The sequence below is a fragment of the Colletotrichum costaricense genome, assembly GCF_030867565.1.
Source record: "Colletotrichum costaricense strain IMI 309622 chromosome Unknown Scaffold_14.1, whole genome shotgun sequence".
NCBI lineage: Eukaryota > Fungi > Ascomycota > Sordariomycetes > Glomerellales > Glomerellaceae > Colletotrichum > Colletotrichum costaricense.
The window spans coordinates 37,512-62,950 of NW_026848243.1; the positions used below are offsets into that span (position 1 = coordinate 37,512).

Consider the following 25,439-nt stretch of genomic DNA (forward strand, 5'->3'; position numbering starts at 1 on the left):
TCTCATTTTGCGATCCCTCGGTAGCCTGAACGAGACGCATTTCTCATAGTATCGTATGTTGAATTCCGGCACCACACCATGCACATAGAGCGGTACAATAGACAACTTTTATTTGTTTGAAGTAGATATTTACATCAGAGAACCCAACTCAAAACTCCAGCCCTGTCACCACTGCACGAGGGAACTTGTCCGATTTCGATCAATGGTCGTTGCGCTCTAACCACTTCTCGCAAGCCTGGTAAATCTTGTCAAAAGACTCGCAATGCTGCACAACACGTTGATAATGTTCCTCTCCAGCTCTCTTGACAAAGTACAGAAATCCAACAAAAACGAAGTCCGTGTAAGACACTGGATTGGGTATCGTTAGCGGTCGTGTCGATGGATTCCCAGTGGAAAAGTCGAGAGTGCATGCATACCCTTGTCACCGAGGAAGTACGGGCCATCGGTCTTGTCCAGAAGCTTCGCGAGGCCCTCCAGTGGCTGTTTGGCATTCGCCCAGGCTTCGTCCCCTCCCTTGGTCTTCTCAAGCTCATCCAGTGAGACCCCAAACATCTCCGCCCTAGTTCGATGAAAGTACTCCGCGCTATACTCGCCCAACATTTTACGGGGGACATTGGGCAAAAGGACAGCAACAAGAGCTCCGAAAGTCTTGCTTAGAAGATCGTACATTGGCTGGAGCACCTCCGAATCGATGTAGAGCGGCGGCTCAGGGTAGTCCGCTTCAATGCGCTTGATGATCTTGGCGCTGTTCATGATGTATGTACCATCAGGGTACTGCACAGTGGGACACGTGTAAGGCTTGATCTGGTCCGGGTCACCCTCCAAGCCGGTTGGCTTGAGCCTAGGTTCGATATCGGGATACTCGAGCCATTCCGTCTTGTAGTCAATGCCCTTGTAGTTGAGAGTCAGTCGAGCTGTATGCAGAATTACGTCAGTCGAAATGTCCAGCGTTTACCCTGGTTGAGTGAGGCTACCCACTCTTCCAAGGATTCAAAGACCAACAGGCCCCGTTCCGATCGGGAATATCGAAGAAGATGAGCTTTTCGGGCATGGTGACTTCGATGTTGCGATCTCTGCGACCGATGGTGGGATTTGAGGAGAGTTTGTTCGGGGATAAGTGGTTTTATGTAAGTTAACTCAAGTGAGAGGGGTAAGAGTAAGCATGAGGGGAATAGAGGAACAAGGAGCTTGGCAAGGGTTCATCGGACTGATCTCATTCATTACAAATCGACCGCCCGGAGAGGATCCGCGGCGGGCAGTGGGGTTCCGGCGCTAGCTGCTTACTGCGTCGGTGTTCATTGACCAGACTTTTACGGTTATTCCAGCCGTAAACATGGTGAATGCGGTATTTTGGCAGGCTTCGCATCGTAGTTCTAAAGGATCCAAAGATCGAGAAATGGACTGTAGGACGCAATTCGAACATGGGTTCCACAATCTTAACTTCTGCATCTCTGGGGATGCCTGACGAGATTATGAATTTCTTTACCTGCCGAGACCGGACAAAATTACGTAGTCCGAGTTCCGAGCAGCGGAAGGACAGTTCAAGCGGGCTAGACCTACTTCACGCTGGGAGAGGTACAGTGCGTTGAGTTCAAATCAATTATCTATTCCTACTGATCGAGCAACCTGTAAGTTGCAACTGTCTCCAATGGTCAATACTCTCTCTTACTCTTTCTTATACCATGGCTTGTCACCAGAGCTTGCATCGCTATGGAGCGTTTGTAGAATAAGCTCGACTTCATCATCAGCAGCTTCAAAGATATGTTCTGGGGGAAATTGCGGTTTCCATCCAAGTTGAGCACCGTGCTTGGCTGTGAAGGTACACCTAGGTTCAAATAGCCAACGTTAGCTCTGATAAACAGACTGCTGGTCCACGATCATGCACTTTACACAACTTGGAATTCACTCACTTTCCAGCCAATCTCATTTGGACGAGAGAGCTCTCCGTGCCTAACCCGTGAGCCATCTTGCCAAGGGCCGTTTCGTCTGCGGGAACGACACGTTCATCTGTAATGACGTTCCGGACCTTAAGTGCCTTGGCCATCGCCTCATACAGGTCATCCCAGGTAACACTACCGGAAGCTGCGAGATAGTAGCCGTTCTTCCCGTATTCTGGCTTTTCTCCGTTCAAAATTGAGCGCAGAATTTGAAGGTAGAGGGATGTGTTATCAATTACGTGGCAGACAGGCCAAGTCTCAAGATGGGGTAAGCTTTTGTCAACATTTCTGGGGAGATATTCATCACTTACTGGGCGACCAGGTGTGACTGAGTAAACTTGACCAGCCGCCCTAGCGGCTTTGACAATGTCGACGGTTTGAATGGAAATAGGATTGCCAAATCCTTCTCCCCTTCCATCTGTATCATGAAGTCAGAGGGAAAACAATTGACAGGGTGATTTGATGGGGTACAAGGCTTACAGACTATGCAGGGAGCAAATACATAAGACTTCACACCGTTGGCTTGTGCTAGGTCAATAACTCGGGTATTTGTCTCAACAGGCTTGAGTACATCGTGTAATTAGCATGGCTTGACGATAACCGAGGGCCATACTGCGAACTAACTTTTTGCATGAAAGAAATGGGAGGTTCTTGAGCTTTCTGGATTTCATATAGCTTGGGGTCAGTGTCCAAGAGTGGACTATCCGTAGGGGCACCTGCAAGACCCGAAAAGATCTTGGCTCCCGATGTCTAGAGAAGCAAAACCACGTGTTAGCCGATTTCCACTGAATTTTGAGCGGGGCCATTGACGGGGTGTACACACGTGAAGCAAGTGAACGTCTAGACCCGTCTGAGACTTCACTTCGCCCAAAGCTTTGATGAAGTTTTCTTGGCCCACAGATTCGAAAGCATCAATCAAGTAAAAGACAATGGTGATACGATTCTGTATCACTACATTTCGGACTGCCTGCTCATCTCGAGGAGAAAAAGTAAGAGGCTCGGCCCCGTATTGCTTTACTTGCTCCCGCTGAGCGTCTGTTCGAACGAGTGCGAACAGCTTATCGTAGCCCGTGAGGCTGGCGCTTGCCCAACGAGCAAGTAAAGTTCCCCCGAGGTAGCCTGACGCACCCGTGATAAGGATATTATGAGATTCAGTCATGGTAAGGATTGGTTTTGTTTATCGTTGATGGAATGCCAAAGCGAAAGTGAGATAAACCTAGACGTAGTCCGGTCTCATTCTTGTAAAATTGTGGCCAGGATCTTTCCTGCTTGCCAAGATTCTGGACCGGTACGAGTTACAGGACTCACTTCTGTTTTAAAATCAGGATTTGACGGATAATCCGAGGGGCTCACCAAATGATCATAGAGATTAATAACTTGGTTCATGGCATTGATCTCAGATAAGCAGCCACCGTGGATTTCGTCATTTGTAAGCACTTCTCTCGGGGCATATCGTGCTAACGGAACGTCATGGGCTTAGTAAATTCGACAAAGTGCAGTGTCCGAGCCATGGGGAATTATACGGATATAGCTGTCACGCACGGGACGGCCCTTCTATGCTGACTCAACCCCACCCTGAGATTCATTGTTGAGTGCGTACTGCACTCAATTAGTAAGTTTTCAGTGACATAAACTCTGTTCAACTACACTATCGTCTTTTCAATTACAAATTCACGAGTTCCGCGAGCCCCATATCAAATCAACTCTTAGTCAAGAGATTGCAGTAAATCGACCGGGGCGTGGACCGCAACGTTCTGCAAGTGCTGCCAAGTGTGGGACGCGGTGGTCTTGTGCCGCTGTCATTGGGTCGAAAGACACTCGCTTCTGCTTGTAGGGCTTCGAATGTCCCACAAGCAACCCACCACTTGAGGCTTAGGATCATAATCAAACCGCGAGTCCGCCAACATCATCGAGAAGCATCTCAATATCCCCGATGGCACAATTGGCTAGCGCGTCAGACTGTTAATCTGGAGGTTGGTGGTTCGAGCCCACCTCGGGGAGTTACGATGGTTAGAATCCATTAACTCATTGAGGTTTCATTTTTGCAATTTTTGGCACATCAGGTTCCACACGATATGGGCCGTCTGGTACGCAGATCACGGCGAAAACACTCCAAACACTCTTGCTTTATCATTTCTACGTTTTGAATATGTATGAGAATGCTAAGTTGTGGCCCTCGGAGTATGGTCACAAACGACTCAGGTATTCTGCCATGCAACATTTTCCGGCGCAGCTGTTATCTGATCCCGAAAGTCGACATGCCCGAGTTCTTACACCGCTCCCCAAAGAATTGTTCCATCTTGACGCGAAACGCTTAGCAGCCGACGTAGATGGCGTTGGCGAAGACTGTGACGTGAGAGTGGTAAGCACGTGCAACGCGAAAAGAGAGAGCGAGAGAGACTTACGGGCGTAGGTGTCGGCGTGGTTCAGGTTCTGGGCAGCGGTCAAGCTCTGGACACAGCTGTAACCGTAGCAGGAGCTCTGGTCGGTGGTGCCCTTGATCTGGGTCAAGTGGGTGACCTCGTGGAGCTGACGTAAATCGAGTTAGTGATCGAGCCAGTAGTAACTTTTATCCTGGAGCAAAACTTACGGCAGTGGTGGCACGGTCCTGAGCGTGGCAGGTGCTGGAGAGAGCGGTAAGGCTGTTGAAGAAGTAGGGGCCTGTGGCGCGGGGAGTTTCGTCAGATGAGTCACCAAAAACGATATGCCATGTCTAGTCGTGAGGGCAGCGGTACTTACAGTTGACCATGTAGGAAGCGGAGGGAAGAGTGTAGGCGATGACACCGGAAGAGCAAGCAGGGTAGATATCGGTGCAGTACTGCTTGGAGACACCAGAGGTGGTGCTGCCGCACTCGGTGGCGACCTTGGCAAAGACGCCAGCGACAGTGGTACGGGTAGCGGTGGAAGAGGACTTGAAGTACTCGACCATCTTGGCAGCGGCGCCAGTGGAGGCGGCGGAGGAAGCAGCGGCAGCGAGGGCACGGCAGTTGGAGAGAGCGGTGGTGGTAGCGGTGCGCTGGGTGCCGGTGCAGTCGGACTGGACGACGGTGCGCTTGACGTTCTCGCGGAAGTCGCGGCGGACCTTGGAGGCGGCGGCGCCGTCAACCTCGACGCTCAGGACGTTTGAGCTGAAGGAGGCGGTGCTGGTGATGTCGTTGCTGCCGACCTCGGCGATGGAGAGAGCGCCCTTGGCGGCGACATCAACCTTGCCACCGACGCTGAGGTCGTGGACTTCACCGTAGTTCCACTCGACAGAGACGGTCTCGCCGGCGGAGATGACCTGGAAGGCATCCTCGGGAAGGCCATTGGTGCCGAGACGAAGGCGGATACCGTCGAACTCGACCTTGTCGGCTATTGATGAGGTTTGTTAGTGGCCAAGATTGGATCATTGTGATATTCATAAGAATGCACTTACAGCCAGCAAAGACCTCAGCCTTCTCGACAGCGAGCTTGTCGAGAATGGAACCAGCCTTCAGGACCTTGAGGTCAGAGGCACCGGTGTTGGTGATGCTTGCCTTGATGGCGGTGTTGCCAGTGGACTCGATCTTGACATCGAGGGGGCTGTCGCGCTTGTTGAGATCGACGACAACGGCGCTGGCAACAGCAGCGAAGCAGGAGAGGCCGGTGAGGAACTTCATGGTGAAGGTTGGACAAAGAAGGCAAGGAAGGTAATGCTGGGTTGATCTTGCCGATGCTGGTGAGGGATGAGGAGCAGGAGGTTGGCCATCAAGGTCCTCACGAGGAGTTTATATACTCGAATGAAGCCATATTCAACTGCTAGTCAAGTATCATCCCTCATTCAACCATGGCTTGCTGATAAGCTTTCCTTCCGTGTTCCGCCTCCAATGGCCTTGATCATCATTGACAAGCGCTTTCCGGTGTCTGCCAAGCCGGGAAGAGCGACAGATTGGGAATGTGATAAAGAAGGTGGCTACATTCTCTTTCGTCGATATGAGGGGCTAAGCGAGTCTAACGCAACGAGGTCACCGGAGGTTAGCGAGGATAGGAAGGCAAAAGAAGGAGCGAGGGCGAGTTTGCAGGACCCGACGATGATGTGGGATGCCAAGAAAGCCAAGATGGCCAAGATGGCAACTCTATCGACCTTGCCGCATGTCCCCATGCTTGAGCTGGATCGTCGGGTAAAGAGAAACGGTCGAAGTCTTGTCTGAATGCGAAGCAATCTGGGGAAGGACGTTCCATTAAAGCTCTTGGCATGTCGCCGCATCCGGAGCTCACTCCACAAGTCCTGTCGCCAGAGACCGCGCTAGGGACGTGAGTTCAAGCTTGAATCAAACAACCATAACGGCAACTAGCTTTTGCTAGTCTCGGTATCTAATCGAAGCAGCATGATGCCTACATACAGTCTTTATTTGACCGGGAGACTCGGGGAGGCGGCGAACGCCGGCGGGTAAGTGGCCCCTTGTCGTTACTCGAGACTAAAGTAAGATAGGCACCTAGAACCGGCCAGTCTTTGAGACTCAATATACTCATGGCAATGGTAGGCGAGCCTCTTACCAGCTTGGGAAGGAGGTAAACTCTTAGTGAATGTGGTGGAAGGCTCCCCGGCGCTTATTTGTATTTTTGCAAGCGTTTCGACGATAAGTATGAGGTCAGTACTTGGCCGTCCTGCTGAAAATGAACTGCGTGGTACGCGAAATCGTGAACACCCGCGTATGGCAGGGGCAAAAGCGGCTCATCCAGTTAGCCGACCAATCCCGACTTGTGTCTGTTCGTATTCCTCCCGGAAAAGTCGACGGATATGTGCCTTGATAGAGATATCGCACCAGGGGTCGAGACAGGGCTGGAGGCGGGAAGCTTATGTGGTCGATCGATGGCCCGTAGGATGGCACTCTCTGCGGGGTAAAGGACGCGGATCAAACAGACCATTTGGGACCTTATTATTTACATTCCTATTCGGGGATCGCGAGCTTTCCAAGCTGTTGAAAGACTTGACACCCAAGGCTCAGAGCCTTTCCTCTTTTCACCCGTATTGATCATCATTTCGAAGGCTACAAAGTGTTGGGCGATTTCCCGTTGTACGGCACCCGGCACTTTTTGGCGGCTGGGCGCGCAGAAAAAGCACCGCCGTTGGCAATCTACTTGACGCGTTCTACGACGACCTTCCTATTCCGATGCTATGTACCGGGTCTAGACTGAACCCTGCGGTAGTTCGGGTTCTGAGGTTACAATGGAGACTTGGGGGAGCCCCAGTGCACTGAACATTCTGTGGCACGAGTAATCATCCCATCACGCAGTTCTGTATCCGTAATTGCATTTCAATGCCGACCATCGGCGTGGAGAAGGCTTGGCATATTACTGGTACCACGTCCACAGCGGAAAGGGTGCGAAGTTTCTGGGTTTGAACAACGAAGCAAATTACTTATCTCTCGGGCTGCTGTTCCTGCGAGATGACAAAAGTCCTAGCTCGCCATAACCAATTGGAAGTAGTGAGATGGGCCGAGACTACAAAAGGGGCGGAACCGAGGCTTTCTGGGTGTTTCAACACCTTCCTGAGATGAACATGCCTACTTACTTCTTTGGCTCGAAGGCGCGCTATGGCGAAACCGGTCACTCCGCCTGCTGTCTATAGGAAGAGTCTTTCTCGTTGGGCAACATTTACAACGACTACAGTTGTTCTCTTCGCATGGTGTGGTGGTGTAAAATAGCTCTCAATGGCTCTGGAAACTTGTCTAAGCACCTAGTCAATGCTTCAGTTCATCGATGACAACATCCGTGTAACTCATTGCGCGTGCACATAGTTCTCTTCCTACATCGATTTTATAGACTGCATGGACGAGATGCAGTCGCTCTTATTTGAGAGCCTCTCGGCTTGGCTCCCTCCCCTCTGCACGTTTAAGCATTCGCCAAGTTGCCAAGACAAAGTGGCAGCTGGTCATGGCGTGCTCAACGGTCGCTTAGGACACCATTCCTATACAGGAAGGCCATAGCAATACGTGTACCCCGTATGTTTTGAGCGGTCACCGTCAGCCCATGATCGGATTAGAAGGAGACACGAATCTATCTAGATAGAACAAGGTGGTGTGCCTTCTCAGCCGATGAAACACATGTAAATGGATGATAAGGCCTAGCCCGTCTGGTTCTAGGATGAACACTATTCCTTTCGATATCTGGTGTGCATACCAGAATGCATCTACTTTCGGGAGGATGTATGAGAATAATCTAGAGGCGGAAGCTACTCTGTCACCCTTGATAGCACTCGAGAGGATCATGACGTCCGTGGCATCCCACCATGCTACACGTATCCAGCAAGTTATCCATGTCAAGCTCCAAGTGAGCATAAACCGGAGAGCCGTCCTCATTCGGCACCAGTCTCAAGTACGTGGCGACAAGCTCGCGCTTCTCGAGATCCCACTTACCTGACATCCAAACCCACCTCGACCCAGACGGTATGAACCCATTGGCATCCATCCCTCTTTCCTCCAACATCACCACGCCAGACTTGCCAATGACGAGCGCTTTCCCATCCCAGGCGCTTTCCCTCCATGCCATGGTGTTGAGGAGGTGGACAGCTTGCATTCTCAGCTCGTGATTGCGACACTTGGCGACGATGGTGGCGAGCGGAGTTGTGAGGCCTTCTGAGAAGGTGAAGCCGACCTTTGAGATCGGTCCTGGGTCACGCATGTACGTCACAATCCTGTTCAAGAGGTCCCTGAAGTCGGCCTCAAACGCGTCGTAGCACATATCAGTCCGGTCAAGACCGCAACTGATGACGATGTGGATTAAGAGCCGATGGATTTGTATCTTTCGTAGAGCTCGTCTTGCGTTGTCCTCAAGAGAAGGGTCTTTGAGGTATACTTCTAGGACAGAATCCCACATTCGTATGTATGATAGGAACGTAGCTTGCTCCAACGCAGCCTGTGTAATATTGCGCTGCTTGTATCGAAGCTGGTTGTGCAGACAGCGCATGATGTGTACGACTGCTCGAGTAAAGAATTGACCCCAGAAGACTTCGAGCTTGGCAACTACTGTAACACCTGGTTCAGGCAGCTCGAGGATCGGAGTGCCGTTCATCATTGGCATCGCAGTGCGGTGGGAGTTGAAGAAGTGGGTGAAGCCGCTCATGAGGGAGAGGCATGGCAAGAGGTGCTCAATATCCTCCATCTCATCGTCCCGCACGCCTCTCCGCAGTTGGGTAGCCACGGACTGTGAAGGTTTCGTCGAGGTGGCTCCATTTTCATTTGCACGACGTGGCGGACGCTGCGTAAGCGAGATTTTGTTCTCAAGAAGACGCATCCCGGTGCCAGTCAGAGTGTCGACATTGTTCATGTTGCCTTGGATGAACTCGAACCCAACAAGCAATAGAGTCATGATTATGACTGATCGTGGTGATATCGAGGATGGGTCCTGAATTCGCTGTCTGTATATCGAAACCGCTCTGACGTGATGAAGTAAAGCCGACCTATGATGGTGGTTGAGAAGCCCACCAGATGGCGCCATCTTGGTACCCCAAGGGCGAAGTGCTGATGGCATGGCATCCAGCTGGTCCTTTGACATCTCCTCAACCATCTGGGCTTGAGATATAGCACCGATAGCCAAGAGAGACTCTTGAACGCATGGGTCTTGGGAGCTCTCCTGTAAGACGATTCTAGACCAAGCATCAGAATGGCCAGACCCCCAAAGGTCACGCACAAGCCGGTGTCGGAAGAGATCGTAGTAGTGAACATCCTCCTGGTTGACCCGCAAAGTCGAGGGGCAAAGCGGCGGTGGTAAGGGTAACCGCACCGCTATTTCTTGACCGGAGGCGACCGGACCCGACTCGTTCGGCCGCGGAAGAAGCTGCCGGCTCGCTTGTGCTTCCTGGGCTGCGACGGCCAACCTTCGTTGCTCGGCGCTCCTCTTGGAATCGGCGTCTTCTTTGGTGTATCCGTCGCATTCCACATCGGCTTTCTCGCATCGGAAACACGTGGGCTTGCGTTCATCACACTTGACACGCCGGATCTTGCAGGTGATGCAGCCTGATCGCACCTTGGGACGACTAGCACGTTTCCTTCTAAGATGGGAAGCTTCGCCAGTGCCGTTGATTGAGACTTCCAGGTCTTGATTGGTGGGATGGATAGTGCTAGGGTGCGGGAGCAGCGGGAGGATGCGGCTCTGTCGAGCTCCTTCGATGTAAGCTGAAGCTTGATTCCCCTGTGGCATGGCTTGGGTAAACGACAGGTTGTTCATGATTGAATTAGGCTATTGGTCTCTGATCTTCGATGTGTCGTTCCAATATCGAAGATTACGGCGAGAGCCTCGTATTTATGAGAAGTTCGCTGAACAAAGAGGTCAACTTCCATTCAACGGCCGACGCGATGTCTTCTCGGACGGGCTGCCTCGACCTTCTAGCCATGCAAGCTGACTGGAAATTGGTCGAAAGCGGATTTGCACAATGATGCTTGACCCTAGAAAAGGGATGCCTACATGTCAGGTGCAAAGTCCGGCGAGGGCTGACGGAAATCCCCGGCGGCATCAAGTATGACCGTCTCTTGGCCCTGCGCTGCGGTTTCTGAGCCCCCTGTCAACTTTAGTGCCAAGGAAGGTTTCCATTGGACGACAGAGGACCGAGCCAATCATAAGGGGCAGCTCGTATTCTTTGAGCTGCGTAGATAATTGGACAGGCTAGGTTTACTCAGCACTTTACAAAGTCGAGTTGGAGTCTTGGACAATATTTAGATCAGAGGTCCGCCAAACACGCGCGGGTGCATGATCACCATTTTGTGTATGATACCCGAGTCAAATTTCAGATTTGGGACGATTACGCTCGGCGCAGTGCATAAGGCCTGCATCAAAAGTCCCACCGCGGAGTGGCGTTAGCTGCGTGGAGATAGTTGTGGACTTATCACTCGGCATAGGGTACGAGTAAGGAGGTATTCAAGACGATTCAACGCAAGACACAGACAAGCCGGTGAAATGAGACATGACGATTAAGGTCGTAGATTTGACGGTGACGTCACATTCAATATCATGGCCCGGCTTACATATTGGTTAAGGTTGCACAAGTAGAGGAATTTTGGACTGCTTACTACATCATTGATGTCACTTGGTCGATGTGGAAGCTTTTCTCACTGAATCAAGAAGAACAGGTAGGCGGCTTACGCGAAATATTGGATTGTGAACGGAGATTCGTTCATAAGGTATTAGCCATAAAGTTCACTGATACCAGACTAGAGAATTAATCAATACATCTGCTTCACACCCTAAACTGTTCTGACATGACCATTCGTTCAGATGGTAAACATACATTTCAGTCAGATAAGTCATCTCTGAATTACGACAAATTCACCGTTGCTGCGAAGTCAGAATGCCCTTTTGTGAGTATTCCAACGACCATTCGGTACCAACAAAGGTTTCCATTAAGAAAATTTGGCTAGCTGGCACCCGAGTCGCAAATGTACACGTAAATTGCAGCCTCGGTTCCATTGATTGTAAGGTAGGTAAGTACATGTACCTAGGTCAATATGGTTGACTCAAACATCATGTCCACATCCAAGATGCCTCTCCCCCAGAGCTTCCAACTCTTCGATCTGGATCATATCGGGCTCAAGGCTTCTCGATTGCAGATGGGTGAGCATCGTTGCGTTGACCGGGGTCTTGGGGATAAGTGATGTTCCGTTCAAGGACAAAACCGTAAGCATATGTGCAGCAGCCTGTAGTAATCTTAGTAATTCGACCTTATTCCAAATTTCTGCATCTATTTACGGAGAGAGGAGAAGGGAAAAATACAGGAGAACTTACCCTCGCATTGACAGTAATGGTGTTGGGATCGGGATTCTCAATAGTGTCACACGCTTGGTGATAGCATGGATCCTGAGCGACAGCGGTGCCTGTGTGCAAGAAGCCAAATGGCTTGCCTAGAATCTGCCAGAAAGAGGCGTAATCACTTCCGTTGGTCAAGACGGCTGGTGTGACCTCGAGACCTTGGCTCTGGTAGTACGCCTCGTAGATGTGCTCGACAACATCCGATCCGGCGGGGCCGGCGCTTCCGTGGGTGCTTCCGTCAGTATCGGCCACACCAAAGAAGCCCTTGGCCACCATGTCGAAGTTCAGGTAAACAAGAAGGTCATCGACGTCGGACGCGGGCAGGTTGGAGCAGTAAAACTTGGATCCGAGGAGGCCATTTTCCTCAGCACCCCACCAGGCGAAGCGGACCTTGTTCTTCGTTCGGTACTGCGTCATGGCAAGGAAGAGCTCGAGAAGCAAGCTGGTACCAGAGCCTGTGAAGATGTCAGAAATTGCGCTTCTTGTTATCACCGTGTGAAGATGACATACCATCATCGTTGATGCCTGGTCCGGCTTGAACACTGTCCAAGTGAGCCCCGAGCTATGATACGTGTTAGCTTCGAATATTAGACATTACTTAGCCTCATACCCACCATGATAACATTGTGTGGGTCACCTTCTTCGGTCTCAACGAAGACATTCTGGGTGATACGCTCCTCAACGATTTGAGTTTGCTGGAAGTGTGCCTCAACAGTTTCGCCAGCATGCAGGCGCTCCTTGATCTTCAACCCGTCCGCGAGATTGATGAAACCGGCCGGCACAAAGCCCTCGGGATCGGGGGCACTAAGAGATCCAGCCGTCGCATTGGTGGTAATGTCGTGATAGACAATGACAGCAGCGGCGCCAGCGGCAGCAGCAGGGCGGACTCTTCCAGCAAGAGTGCCGCCAGTAGGGCATCTGAATCTCTGCACGAGCACGATCTTGTCCTGGACATTCAAACCCTCGTAGTTGGCAGCATCGCAGGCGGCGGCGCCATCGGGACCAAGAACAATTTTTGCTGTGATACCTTCTGCGCTCGTGGAGGGAGAGTATGTCAAGCCAAAGACGTAAATCGACTCGCCATCAATGTCGAAGTCGATCGAGGTGACCTGACCAAAGGTGGCAGGAAAGTCTTGTTTCCATGCCCTCGTGGCTGAGATTGCGGAGATGCGATCCCACACGTAGTCGACCGATGCGGCATAACCTGGGAGACCGAAGGCGCGGTTTCCACCGTTGGCGAAGGCGATTTCGTTGAGAGCTTCCAGGTTGGCCATCAAGCTGTTTCGCAATATTTGTCAGCCAATTGCGCCAATTGACCCTGCAGGACTGTCGAGGGGGATGGCTGATTCTTACTTCTCAGTGGTGAGATCAGCTTGGAGCTTTTCCGAGTCAATCTTGGGCCGACATGTCGTGTTCGTTGCCGCGGTGCTGGTGACCAGCGACAGTAAAGTCGCGGTCGACTTGGAGAACTTCATAGCTGCAGTGGGTCGGATCTTGAGACAGCAAAGGCTAAACCACAAGAAACAAAATCCACCAACTCAGGCCGGCGCGACCTCCTTTTTATTTGCGCAGCATTCATTTCCGCCATAGACCTGTTTTGCCATGTGCTCGTGTCGCAGTCAAACGCGGCGCAACCAGAGTGCCACTGCAGAGCAGCAAAAAAACACACGATAGTTTGCATGCCCATCCCGGGCCGCCGAGACTTCGGCGCCCAATCGGCCGCCGTCAGTTGGGGCAAACGCACGAACCGAAGGTCGGATCGGGAAGGTCGACGGTGAAGGTGAGGGGAAGTTCGGGCCCGCCAAGAGCCAAGCACTATAAAAGCTGTAGTCTTGGCCCGTGATGTCGTCAACGCGGTGGGTTGCTGGGCGCGGTCTTCTGCTTCTCATTTGCGTTGGTCATGATTCAGTCGCAGGCTCTGCGTGTACGCATACATGCACGCTATCTTCGGGCAGTGAACTTGTCTGGCTCTAGAGGCGCATCCGGGAGAAGCGGACTTTGGTGACCAGCACCGAGGTCCATTTCGCCAAGCATGCGGCGAAGGCTTGTTGATAGACAGATTAGTGAGGGGATTGAGTGTGATCAGTTCTCTTTCGAGGCACTCGGACGCATTGAAATCACCAGCATATTCCTCAGCCCATGCTTTTTTTTCTTTCAAGGCAGAAAGCGGAATCTCGTCAATTGATTGATTAGAACAACGAGTCCACAATTATTAGACCTCTTCCTATTCTAATTACTACTAAATAACTGTAGAGATTGACCCGTCTTCTTTGTCGACAGGCCGTCATTCCCCATTGATCATTGACTTGCCACTCGGTGTAAGTCGAGTGATACCCTGTATTTCATGTCTTCCCCAAGGTAAAGTGACTCATGCAACGCCGGGCAACGGCACACGCGAAGTGTCTCACCACATCAAATGATTTCATCGCTGAATCACTCAGCCTTTGGCTTGTCCTACAATAACTTCAATCTTTCTCAAGTATGAGCTGGTGCGAAGAGCCTCAGGTCAATGATTACATCTATGCTTATGTCAGGCAATCCCCCCGGCAAGCTCTGCCGAAGCGCGCTCGAGGATGATTCGTCGACACCACATTCGCTACAAGTGACTCAGCCTCCACAACTGAGCTGGACTGTTGCCTAGTATCAAGTTGCAACGACAATAAACCAGAAAATTCAATGTTTCTTCATGAAAAAACTTGAGACGCGTGTCAACAAGAGTGTTCAATCAGTCCAACTTCAGTTCACAGACACCATACGACGTCCCAATATGTCTCATCCTCAAACTCCAACGCACGATGTGTACAACGACCCTGACGCCTACGAGCTGCAAATTGCTATTGACCAGCTAGCGGCTGGGTCATCGGAAGCACTGCGACTGTACCTAGCCCGTAAAAACGGAATCGATCCCGCTACGGCATCACTGAGTTCATCGCCGTTCGCAGTGAGCGACAATCCGAACGTCACGTACGCATACGCCGGAAAACTGGACAATACCCAGGCGCCAGGAGATGAGCAAATGCACGACCCCAGCGCAGAGTCAAATAAACCGGATGTCATGTTCGAGGACACAGAGATACCTTTTGAATATGAGCCGTTAGACCCTGAGCTTCGACGAATTCGCCTTCTGAGACTGGGTGCCGCTGACGAGGATGGCATTATACGCGAACTGCGGGTCGAAACCTTTTACCTGGATGATGCTCCCCCTTATTTTTGTCTCTCGTATGTTTGGGGAACCCCCGAGCGATTTCTCGCGGTGAACTGTAACGGGAAGATGATCTCTGTAACGCAGAATCTCTACCATGCGCTACGAACTTGCCTCAACAGGCACCCCACCACGTGGTTCTGGGCCGATGGCATTTGCATCAATCAGGACAACATTGTAGAACGAAGTCAACAGGTTCTGCTGATGGGAAATATCTATAAAGGTGCAAAGCTGGTTCTTGCTCACCCTGGTCACTACCAATATGAGCGCCGCAAGCCAGAAGACGTTAACAACAGGGAAGAAACCACGTTGGAAGACCGTATGGGAGGTCTGGGAGTTCAGGACATGATGAGCTTCGGCATGGATGACTCAGTCAAAGATGAAGTCACGGCAGAGTCTGAGAAACCATATGGGCTATCGGACTTCACCCTGGAGCCTGTGGATGATGCCTACAGCACCGAAAGTGTCCAAGGTGCCATCAGTATCATGACATTCATGACTCGCATCTGGGAAGACCAACGCCGAGACAGCATCATGTCGGACATAGAATGGGACAAGGTCGGTCTCCCAGATACGGAAACGGAAGAGGGCCGGGAGACGTGGAACAAGTTGGTTCGTTTCTGGGTGACTGATTGGTACTTCCGCACATGGATCCTGCAGGAGGTCATTCTGGCACCAAAGGTTGTCGTGCTCTACGGTACAGCAGCGATCAGCCTGGAAGCAATCACGGATTTCTGGGACCTTGCGAGAATTCATGGCCTTCCAAGGCCACTTCGGATCGGCATGTATGCTGAAGTTTTCAGTATGATTATGCATTTGAGTCCCGTAAGCTCCTTCAAGTTGCTACGAGACCGCAGGCAAGGATTCGAGACATCTCAAACAGTTGATGATACTGAAATTGTGGAGGATGAGCCTGTGGAAAGTGGCTCTCCTCTCAATCTCCTTGAGTTGCTTTGTCTGACGAGGAATAACCTGGCGACGGATGCGAGAGACAAAGTGTATGGACTTCTTGGACTCACTGACGACCCTGTCGCTCAGTCCATTGTTCCCGACTACTCGTCAAACAATACGCCAGACAGAGTCTTCACTGAGGTGGCGAGACTTATGATCGAAGCTGATCGCGGCATTGACCTTCTACACCACGCCGGCATCAATCAAGGTGTCCCAAACCTTCCTTCCTGGGTGCCTGATTGGACAGTTCAGTCACGTTCGACTTTATCGACTCAGCTGTATCACTGCATGCCCAACACGTCTCCCATGATATCAATATCGGCCCCGGGAGAAGCTCCAAGACTGACTCTACGAGGCATGATTCTAGATCGAGTCAATTTCGTGGGGCCATCATGGAAATATTACACCCATAATCAGACTGATCACATGTTCAACATTTTCGAGAGCGCTCCAGATCTCGAAATTCCAGCGTTCAATGACGAAGATTCTCGAAACTTCATCCTCACCTTTGCGACTATTGCGACTCAAGACGACCTTAAAGAGCGATATATCGACGAGGCTCTTGATGACGCGCTTGTGAGAACCCTAGCGATGGATCGATCATGGCGGGGCGAAAGAATTGGACCAAGAGATAAAGAAGAGAAAGCAGGGACAGAAGACGCCAAGTTTGTTGTCACCGGAAAGGCAGGCAATAATTCTGCCGTGCTAGTATCGACATCAAAAGAATTCTTCGCAGGTGTGGACGCCTTCCGGCGCTTCTATGCTCAAGGACCGAATGAAGAGAATGACGAGCACGCGCCAGGTATTCGCGTGCACCAGACGGCGATATTCAAATGGCTGCTTGATTTTGACGTCGACGTTGAAGCAGACCTTCAGAAACACATGGTCCCCTTCACTGTCCCTTTTCAAGAAGCTCAACGAGGGCGACGATTTGCGATGATCGGTACAAGGGATGACAAAAATGCAGAAGATATTGCAAAAGATGCGGTCATCTTGGAAGAGAATCCCAGTAGGGCGGTATATAAGACAAAGTCTCTGGACCATCATTACATGGGCACTGTTCCGTGGAATGCCCAGGTTGAGGATTACGTGGTACTCCTTGAGGGTTTGAGGACACCATTCGTCTTGCGAAAAATCCTCAATGATATTGAGTCAGGCAGTGCAGACGAGTTCCAGATCATCGGCGATTGCTATGTGCACGGGATCATGGATGGCGAGCTTCTGAAGCCGATTGACAGTCTCAAAGGGAGGTTGAAGGCTGAGCAAGTCGGAGTTGACGCCAAGGGAGAAGAGTATGCTGTGGAGGGCCTTGAAGGCTACCTACCCTTTCAAGACTTTGTCATTGTGTAGAGCCAGTTCAGAACTCTTTCAAGCTTCAACTGTTCAATGAAGCATTTTACAATGTTGGTGTTTCTGTCATGTCATATTCGAAATTTGGCGTCAGAGATTGCACTTGCGAGGTCAAATTGAAGAGAGCAGCAAATTCAATGCCGGGAGTCCAGAACAGTCAGTCTGTTCACAGTAGAAAGGGGAGCCTCAATATTTTGAAATTAAGGCCGGGGTCTGAAATTTGGTGTTTTCTTTTTCTCCGCGGAATTATTGCTATCCTGCGGCGGGTCATGCTCGAGATCGGTTACCTCGGGATGTTGCCATGCACCTGCGGGGGATCGGCATTAACCTCGGATGACTAATGAAAAGTTGCTCATGTATCCCCAAGTCCCATCCAATTGTTTCAGCCCGTTTAAGGTTTCAGTCTTTCCTGTTTCTCACCAAGAGGCTTTTGTTTACACGTCAAGACCTGTTGACAAAGTGTGTTATTCAAGTTCTCAGATATGGGTTCTTTCGAAGAGCGTATCGACACCGCTGTGCGGGATCGTGATATCCCCAGCGTCATACTTCATGCTCGAGACAAGTCTGGTAATTTGACTTCCCCTAAGGTTAGAGCTGGCCTCACCCTCAAGGGATGCTAATAAACACGAACAGGCATCTTTCAATACTCGCATGTGTATGGAGACAACCTGAAAAGCGCAACACCTTTGTCAGATGATAATATCCTTACTCTTGCCTCCGTCACAAAGCTTTTCACGACGATCGCTGCCTTGCAGCTCGTAGAACGTGGTATTCTAACACTCGACGGGGATGTGGCCAAACACGTTCCGACTTTAGCACAGAAACCCGTCTTGACCGGCTTCACGGATTCCGGCAAGCCCATTGAGGTACAGCGCCAGAAGCCCATCACTCTGCGACACCTTCTTACGCACAGCGCCGGCAACAGCTACGACTTCCTCAGCGATGCGACGCGAGACTGGAGGTCCTTCCACGGCCTCAAACCAACTCGCGGGTCTACCGTCGAGGAGCGCTTCGGGTACCCCCTGAACTATGAGCCGGGAGAAGACTGGGCCTACAGTTGCAGCTCAGATTGGATGGGGAAGCTGATTGAGAATGTGTCTGGGAAGTCGCTTGAGCAGTATATGCGCGAAAATATCTGGGACCCGGTTGGCGCATCAAGTTTCACGTTCAATGTTGAGTCTGTCAGATCAAAACTTTGGGGAATGAACACCCGGGACAGGGACACAGGGAAGATTATCCTCCATCGCGGAAGGGAGTTGAATCATGGAGTCACCGACTGTCTTGGCGGACAAGGGTCTTATGGATCGGCCCCCGATGTCATGAGAGTTTTGCATTCGCTGCTGGTTGACGACGGAAAGCTACTGAGTCCGACAATGACTTCCGAAATGTTCAAGCCCCAGCTATCATCACAGGCTAAGAGCAGCCTGTTGAAGGCGATGGAAGAGCCAGAGTGGGCAGTTGGTCACTTCCCTGTGACGGGCGAGTATGACTGGGGCCTTGGAGGTCTGCTTGTGGATGGACACAGTCACCCATACCGGCGGAACGCAACTCTGATGTGGAGTGGTGCATCAAACGTTTTCTGGGTAAGTCTTCTCTCCTCCCACGCACCCTGCTTTAAACAGACTTTGTTCTAACTTCTAGCAGTGGATCGATCGCCAAGCTGGGCTTTGTGGCTTCTTTGCGACACAAATGCTCCCTGCGGCAGAGGAGGGAATCCGACCGTACATCAAGGCATTTGAAGAAGAGATGTACTCAAAAGTGAAGGGTGCCAAGACTCGCGCAGCGCTTTGAGAATAAATAGATCCTCCCCAAGAGTATGTTCGCATGAAACGGATTATAGTCAGCATAGATAAGACATTGCGCGCATTTAGAGGTAGAGGTGTTGGGCTGTGTTTATCAATTGCTGTCAAAATATCACATCACGTTCTACAGGAGGTCTAACCCTGTCATTTCGCCATCTTTAAGGGTACCAGTACTCACAAAGAAAATCCGTTCTCTTAACGAGCAGATTCTGATATCTTTCCTATCAACTAAGACGGCACACTGGAGCACGGGTCTTCAAATGCTTCGCTTGTTCATCATGATGAAGCCTGAAGCATTCGGAACCCCGGTCAAAAACTGGTTCAAAACTCAGATCACTCGTTTAACAGCGGCTTACGGCACGGCCCGGCCGCTATTTACAACGCTTCGCTTGTGGCTGACATTGCGTCCGCTTTCGCTGACAGACAAGGGCTACCACCACTGGAAATCAAGGCGGCTCAAACCCGACACACCGACTCTTGTGGAGGTTATTGTGTGGATAAGGACCGTTGTAACATCGCAACAAGTATCAAGTTCGCGCGTCAGTCTCATGGAAGTGCATGCACTGTAACCCAAGAACTTCGGTGCCGAAAAAGCATTGAACTTTCATAGGAGGGGTCCCTGGTGTCTGAGCGCTGCGGTGCTGTGGTCTTTCCCCTCTATGAAGTAAGTACTCCGTACTTTATCATAAAAGTCCAGAGTTTAAAACCGAAATTGCGAATGAATGGGTAATTCCACTCTTTCCACTCAGCAACGCTCCAGTGCTACGAGATTAGCACCTTACCTGAATAGCATGTAGGCAAGGGAGGGAACGTTGAGCCTGTAACGTTGCTGATGCTGGCGTCAAATCATGCGTCATGATATCTTTCAGCGACGATCACCGTTATCGATTTGCAGAAATTCCTACACGCAATCTTCCAGGGAAAGAGAGCCTATGTGGCGTGACGGTACCCGGTTCACGGGACGCTCTACACCGACACGTCCGGGGACCTAGTCTGGTATCGCTTCTCTCAGAGGTCCATCACTGGGCGATATGCCCACTGCTCATGAACCCCATGAGGGATGGCACGTGTCAAGCCCCTTGGCAGTATTGCTAGCTGGTGGAACTGAGTCGTCCCCAGCACCCAACTCCAAGTCTGGTTGGATAAACCACTGAAGATTCTCCACAACCCGAGGTTCCTTTGGGATAGGTCCGTCGAAATTCTTCAAGCTGCCACCCTCTGATCCATGCACACTGCTGCACCGCCCGGTGTCCCCGGCATGGTTTTGAAGGGGGGATGGGGGGTTGGGTCTGGCCCCTTGGTCCTTAGAAGTTGGGGTTGAGCTTCGGCGGATTAAATACCTAGACCTCAGACGATCTAATCTGTAACCCCACGGTTTCTCACATCAAACCCCTCACCAAAGTTGACTGACACTTTGAAAGAATTCGTAATGGCGACTCCGGGAGATGAGACGCGCTCAGCCCCGGTGGGCGAAACCGTTGCTTCTCCAGGCCATGCCGAGATTGATGCTGAGGATGGGGCGAACCCGGCAACGGGTATCATTGTACGCTTTTTACACAGCGAGCCCCGAACCGGACAGAACGGGCAACTCTTTGCTAATTTGCGATGCGGCGATTAGGATGCTGACGACGGAGAAACAGACTCCGCCATCAATGTCGTACGTTGCCCAGTATAGTTATACCGCAACCGTTTTAATGAGAGAACATGATTCGCGACAGAGCCTCATTTCAGGGTACGAGTTAATAGTAGTTATGCTTACCATGTCTCACTCTAGTCAATTCGCGATTCTCTCACTTCCATTCGCTCATCCATCCTTAATTTTGAAGATGAGAATGGACGTCTCTATCACTCTCATTCCCGAGGCAGTAAGTCTTTGTATTGCATATCTAACAGCTATGAGATTGAGCCTGGCCTGATACGTGCGCAGAATACTACTTTCCCCATGATAACGTAAGTTGAGACCGCCACAATGTATAGAGGTAAAAATGTATGTCATATAGCTGATGAGACATTAATAGGTTGAACAAGAGCGTTTGGATCTACAGCACGAGCTCTTCATGAGGACGTTCAGAGGGCGCCTTTGCACATGTCCAAAGTCTTACGGTGCTAACAGAGTCCTGGACCTCGGAACGGGAACCGGAATCTGGGCTCTGGAATATGGTCAGTCGTGTGCGCATGGTACATATGATTAGCCTGACTAACGGTCAATTAGCGGAGGAGCATCCCGAGTCTGAAGTGATCGGGGTGGATATCAGTCCAGTGCAGCCTGACTTGTAAGTGACGCCACATATGCTTGAAGCTGCCACTCACTGTCGAGGTCATGACCGCTGATAATCTTCAAGTATGCCTCCCAACTGCTCTTTTGAGATAGATGACCTGGAGAAGCCATGGACATGGTCAAAACAATTCGACTTCATCTTTTCTAGGACTTTGAGCGGCAGCATTCTGGACCCAGCCAAGCTAGTTGACAGCATTTACAAGTAGATCGTCCCTAAATATCTCCATCCCGATGGCAAGCCCGTTATTCTAACGCCTGATGATATAGCCAACTCGAACCCGGCGGCTGGTTCGAAGCACAAGATGTCTGCATGGAAGCTCGGACCGACGACAACACACTACCTGAGAACAGCTACTTGGCGCAGTGGGCCGATGAGGTGGTTGACGCTATGGAAAAGATCAATCGGACTCTCAAGCTTCCACTCAAGTGGAAGCAGCTTCTCATCGATCGCGGCTTTGTAGATGTCCGAGAGACCATTTATAAATGGCCAACCAACACTTGGCCACGAGACAAGACGATGAAGGATATTGGCGGATGGGGGCTAGCCAATCTTGACTACTTCCTTGAGACAGCAGCTCTCGGTATCTTGACCAACATCAAGGGCTGGTCAAAGGAGGAGGTCATTGTTCTGTGCTCGCAAGCAAGAAAGGAAATGCGTGATCCGAGGATCCATGTTTGGTGGCCTGTGTAAGTTTTCTCGTTGCGACGGAAATCATGTGGAAATTTGCTCTCAGCGCTATTACTGACTCAAACTGCTAGATATGTCGTTTCTGGTCGGAAGCCAGGAAATTCAACTCAGGCGCCTGTTGAGCCCTCGACAGCTTGAGTTGCCTGACGTCGTCAAACGATGATGGCCACCAGTCATCATCACTCGTCAGGGGTCCATCCAAAGGCATCCCTGAAGAGTCTCTTGATACCTATGAAAAGACACATGAGGTCCGACTATTGCGGCTTATGCCTAATAATTGTGATGGAAATCTGCTTTGAGGCTGTCCTGTGTCGACAGAAATTACTTTGAGGAATGGCTTCAGCCACTTGAATTCCAACGTTCCCTTTACAGAGTGTGAACCCCGCGGTAATCACACAGAAGCTATGCGCGTCTAACAAGATCCGCTAAGCTACAGTTCATCTGGTCTCTCTGAGCCAGCTTCAGTGCCTTGATTTTCTTGCTGATTGCGCTTCTGACTGTTGAGATTTTCAGCCTCCACTCTTTTTCAGAGACCATTGTGAGATCGGAACCAACTTACTCTCTTCGTCTGTACATGTACCACATAAGTGAAACGCTAATGATAGCAAGGCCTCCGAAGAGTATGAGGATTTGATAACCGTACTTGTACTTCGGCGCATCATAGGTAGGAAATAGAACCACTAGGAATTTGTTAGCACAAAAGACTTGTGGTAAACTCCGGCTAGCGGCTTCAACTCACAGGGTACCCAAAGAACCCAAGCGTAGGAAACAACATTTGCGGTGGCCACAAGCAGTTGTCTGAGACTCGGATCTCCCGCGTTAAGTCGATTGGCCCAGCTCTTTACTTTGTGTCAGAGTCTGTCGTTCAAGTGGTTTCTGTGGGGTACTCACGATGAGGACTGGAGTTGCCGCGGATCCAGCATACGAAAGGTAGTACGCAAACATCAAGGCCCCCTTGGGGATATACCACACAGAAAGCAAGATGTTGGACAGTATCATCAGGGCTTGAACAATGACAATCATTGTATAATTCTGTCCGGTTCGGTCTGCGATTATACCCCAGATGACTGTGGCAACGATGTTCAAAGCACTGCCGCCAGTAGGGTAGATGTTTGCATCTACAACGCTGTAGCCAGCAGACTTCAGCCAGAGGTTGAAATAGCTGGTGGCTGTGTGACACGCCGCGACCATACTGCCAAGTTATGTGAGAGGGATGCGACGCAGTTGTACTTCTTCGGGAGTATAACTTACGTGTACGGTACAACAAATACCCAGATCTCCCAACCGAGGTAGATGCGTTTGGCTTCCTTCCATGTCAACTTTTGCTGAGCCTTCTGCCCGAACTTCTCAATCCTATCGATACCATATTTGACATGCTACGAAGAGTGAGTCAGGCATGTTCATTTACAATAGTGACGTGGAGTACATACTTCAGCTGACCAGTAGAATGCTTTCGTGTTATGCGGCAGATCAGGCAATCCAAAGAAACCCCAGAACGCAATTGGAAGCGAGATGATGGCGTCCATGATGAACAGCCATCTCCACCCTGCAATCCCATGACGACCATCCATGCTGGTGTATAGTCCTGCTTGCAAGTAACCGCTGAACATACTGGCAATGGATTCAACTTGCAGGAGTATAGCTAAGCGCTTAGTGAGCTCCTTTGGGCCGTACCAGCCACCCAGCATGGCGATGTATCCCGGGAAAGCACAAGCCTCGAACAGACCGATAAAGAAACGCAAAGCGTACATCTCGTACCGAAAGTTAGTGATATGGGCCATGCTATCTTCCATGGCTTGTACTTACCGTCTTGATATTCTTGGCAAACCCCATGCCGATAACAAGCAGCGACCAGATGACCTCGCACGATGGAATAAGAATCGAGGGTCGGATGAAACTGAGTTGTGACATCTGAGCTGGGACACTGCCGACCATGATGCCTAAACTGAACCAGGTGTTCAGCCAGTTGCGCTCATTTCCGTAGAGGCCCAGGTCAGTCTGCATGCCACTGATGAAGGCATTGCCTGAAGATCAGGGTCAGTAATCCTCAACTTCACAAGCTAATAAGTTTGGCTTACTGTAATTTGTTTGATCCAGGTACTTTATGAAGTAGCCAAAACAAACAGTAGGACTGGTAAATAGAAGGAACTTGTTAGTCCTGGGAGAGCAAAGCCGCACCACACATGGCAAGAGATTGGACTCACAAGAAGAAAGTATCGAGCCTTTGAACGTATTTCCGGTACTCTGGATCTCCATCAACAGAGTCCCATACAAGACCGACAATCTTGCGCCATCGGGAGGGGGTTTTCTCGGGGATTGCCTCTGCGGTGTTTTCTGGGGTCGTGTCTTTGGCGTTCTTGTCCAAATCCGAAGTGGTTTCTGCCACTTCCACAGGGGCAGCGGACTTGATATCCGACATGTCGGCCAGTGATTGGTACCTAGAGAAAACGATTCTGCACGCTCGTCCCAGCAATCTGGTTAGACGCTGATGTTCGGTCGACCTCAGATCGCTATATACTTTGGCTTCCCCGAGAGAAACGATTTTTTCCGAAGCACCTAACCGCATTGAATTAAGTCATGGATATGGCTGATTAGAGCTAGAAAACTTCCTATGCCTGATTTGCTACTGGTGGATGATGCCATTACAATCCCTGTGAGCGAGCTCACCTCCTTGACTCCTTCGGACCCGATTTTGTTCCAAACTAGCCTTGGATGTAATCTGCATGTACGCGCAGACAGAATCTGTTCCATCTGGCGGCTTTCGAAATGAATGACAGTGCCTCAAGGTAGTCGTGCCGTTCTCGGATGTTGCAGCAGAAGGAACCCAATGTCATGGCTGTCCGCCCCACCATGTCGTTATCTCGCTCCGCTCTGTCGCCTTACTTGATGTCCGGCATCTTTGCCGGTGCTTGACAACTTCCCGGCAAACTTGATTGCACTAAATCTGACCATTGCACAGAGAACTTGACTTCATTTGGATGTGAAAAGCCAGAAAAATCTCACTTTACAATCTGTCAACCTCAGTTCACGAAGAAACCCTTCAGAGGAAACATCACAGTATCTGAACTGTTCATTAATAATGTTGCATTGGGAGCAAAAGGCAATACTTCGATTACATAGGGGCACCTGATAATCGGTCGGAGCGTTTGAGTCGTGCCTTGTGGAAGGTAATAATAAGTCGACTCTCATTTTCTGACCATTAAAGGCACGGTATCCATGCCCGGCTACATCCTGGAGCGATTTGATTCAACCGGACTGTCCATGTATCCACAGCTCTTCCGGCAGGGTACTTCCTCCTCTCTCCGCGATCGCAAGGTAGCTTGGATGTTCTACTCATTCCGGTATTTTATCATGCCCGGCAACGCTAAAGTGCTGATACCGTCAGTTCGAATTGAAGACAGTCTGGCAGGCCTCCTATTAATCAATTACCAGAACCTCCACGATTAGAGGACGCTCTTCAAACTCTTTA

The 25,439-nt window shown here is 50.6% G+C and overlaps 9 protein-coding genes across 9 annotated transcripts; 3 read left to right on the forward strand and 6 right to left on the reverse strand.

Annotated features, from left to right (window-relative positions):
- Positions 1-199: 199 nt before the first annotated feature.
- Positions 200-1,051, reverse strand: CCOS01_11887 (uncharacterized protein; the record flags this gene model as incomplete). The annotated part of the gene is made up of 3 exons (XM_060460038.1): positions 200-348; positions 417-914; positions 979-1,051. 3 exons carry the CDS (start codon positions 1,049-1,051, stop codon positions 200-202), a joined length of 720 nt encoding a protein of 239 aa, XP_060308981.1.
- A 614-nt stretch (positions 1,052-1,665) lies between these two features.
- On the reverse strand, positions 1,666-3,096 carry CCOS01_11888 (uncharacterized protein; the record flags this gene model as incomplete). The annotated part of the gene is made up of 6 exons (XM_060460039.1): positions 1,666-1,825; positions 1,911-2,194; positions 2,249-2,355; positions 2,418-2,499; positions 2,562-2,687; positions 2,761-3,096. 6 exons carry the CDS (start codon positions 3,094-3,096, stop codon positions 1,666-1,668), a joined length of 1,095 nt encoding a protein of 364 aa, XP_060308982.1.
- A 1,155-nt stretch (positions 3,097-4,251) lies between these two features.
- CCOS01_11889 (metalloproteinase) lies at positions 4,252-5,575 on the reverse strand (the record flags this gene model as incomplete). The annotated part of the gene is made up of 5 exons (XM_060460040.1): positions 4,252-4,283; positions 4,343-4,466; positions 4,528-4,598; positions 4,677-5,288; positions 5,353-5,575. The coding sequence occupies 5 exons, from the start codon at positions 5,573-5,575 to the stop codon at positions 4,252-4,254; spliced, it is 1,062 nt and encodes a 353-aa protein (XP_060308983.1).
- Positions 5,576-8,138: 2,563 nt separating this feature from the next.
- Positions 8,139-10,124, reverse strand: CCOS01_11890 (uncharacterized protein; the record flags this gene model as incomplete). The annotated part of the gene is made up of 1 exon (XM_060460041.1): positions 8,139-10,124. One exon carries the CDS (start codon positions 10,122-10,124, stop codon positions 8,139-8,141), a length of 1,986 nt encoding a protein of 661 aa, XP_060308984.1.
- A 1,283-nt stretch (positions 10,125-11,407) lies between these two features.
- Positions 11,408-13,174, reverse strand: CCOS01_11891 (peptidase family M28; the record flags this gene model as incomplete). The annotated part of the gene is made up of 5 exons (XM_060460042.1): positions 11,408-11,587; positions 11,676-12,154; positions 12,210-12,261; positions 12,314-12,977; positions 13,053-13,174. The coding sequence occupies 5 exons, from the start codon at positions 13,172-13,174 to the stop codon at positions 11,408-11,410; spliced, it is 1,497 nt and encodes a 498-aa protein (XP_060308985.1).
- Positions 13,175-14,466: 1,292 nt separating this feature from the next.
- On the forward strand, positions 14,467-17,202 carry CCOS01_11892 (uncharacterized protein; the record flags this gene model as incomplete). Its single annotated transcript, XM_060460043.1, has 1 exon — positions 14,467-17,202. One exon carries the CDS (start codon positions 14,467-14,469, stop codon positions 17,200-17,202), a length of 2,736 nt encoding a protein of 911 aa, XP_060308986.1.
- Positions 17,203-17,684: 482 nt separating this feature from the next.
- On the forward strand, positions 17,685-18,993 carry CCOS01_11893 (beta-lactamase; the record flags this gene model as incomplete). Its single annotated transcript, XM_060460044.1, has 3 exons — positions 17,685-17,769; positions 17,836-18,785; positions 18,847-18,993. 3 exons carry the CDS (start codon positions 17,685-17,687, stop codon positions 18,991-18,993), a joined length of 1,182 nt encoding a protein of 393 aa, XP_060308987.1.
- A 1,440-nt stretch (positions 18,994-20,433) lies between these two features.
- On the forward strand, positions 20,434-22,108 carry CCOS01_11894 (TAM domain methyltransferase; the record flags this gene model as incomplete). The annotated part of the gene is made up of 9 exons (XM_060460045.1): positions 20,434-20,547; positions 20,623-20,661; positions 20,779-20,869; positions 20,932-20,954; positions 21,023-21,164; positions 21,217-21,277; positions 21,347-21,484; positions 21,550-21,969; positions 22,042-22,108. 9 exons carry the CDS (start codon positions 20,434-20,436, stop codon positions 22,106-22,108), a joined length of 1,095 nt encoding a protein of 364 aa, XP_060308988.1.
- A 292-nt stretch (positions 22,109-22,400) lies between these two features.
- On the reverse strand, positions 22,401-24,389 carry CCOS01_11895 (pantothenate transporter liz1; the record flags this gene model as incomplete). The annotated part of the gene is made up of 9 exons (XM_060460046.1): positions 22,401-22,467; positions 22,530-22,650; positions 22,710-22,809; positions 22,862-23,162; positions 23,222-23,346; positions 23,401-23,721; positions 23,777-23,994; positions 24,049-24,101; positions 24,175-24,389. The coding sequence occupies 9 exons, from the start codon at positions 24,387-24,389 to the stop codon at positions 22,401-22,403; spliced, it is 1,521 nt and encodes a 506-aa protein (XP_060308989.1).
- Between the last annotated feature and the right edge of the window lie 1,050 nt (positions 24,390-25,439).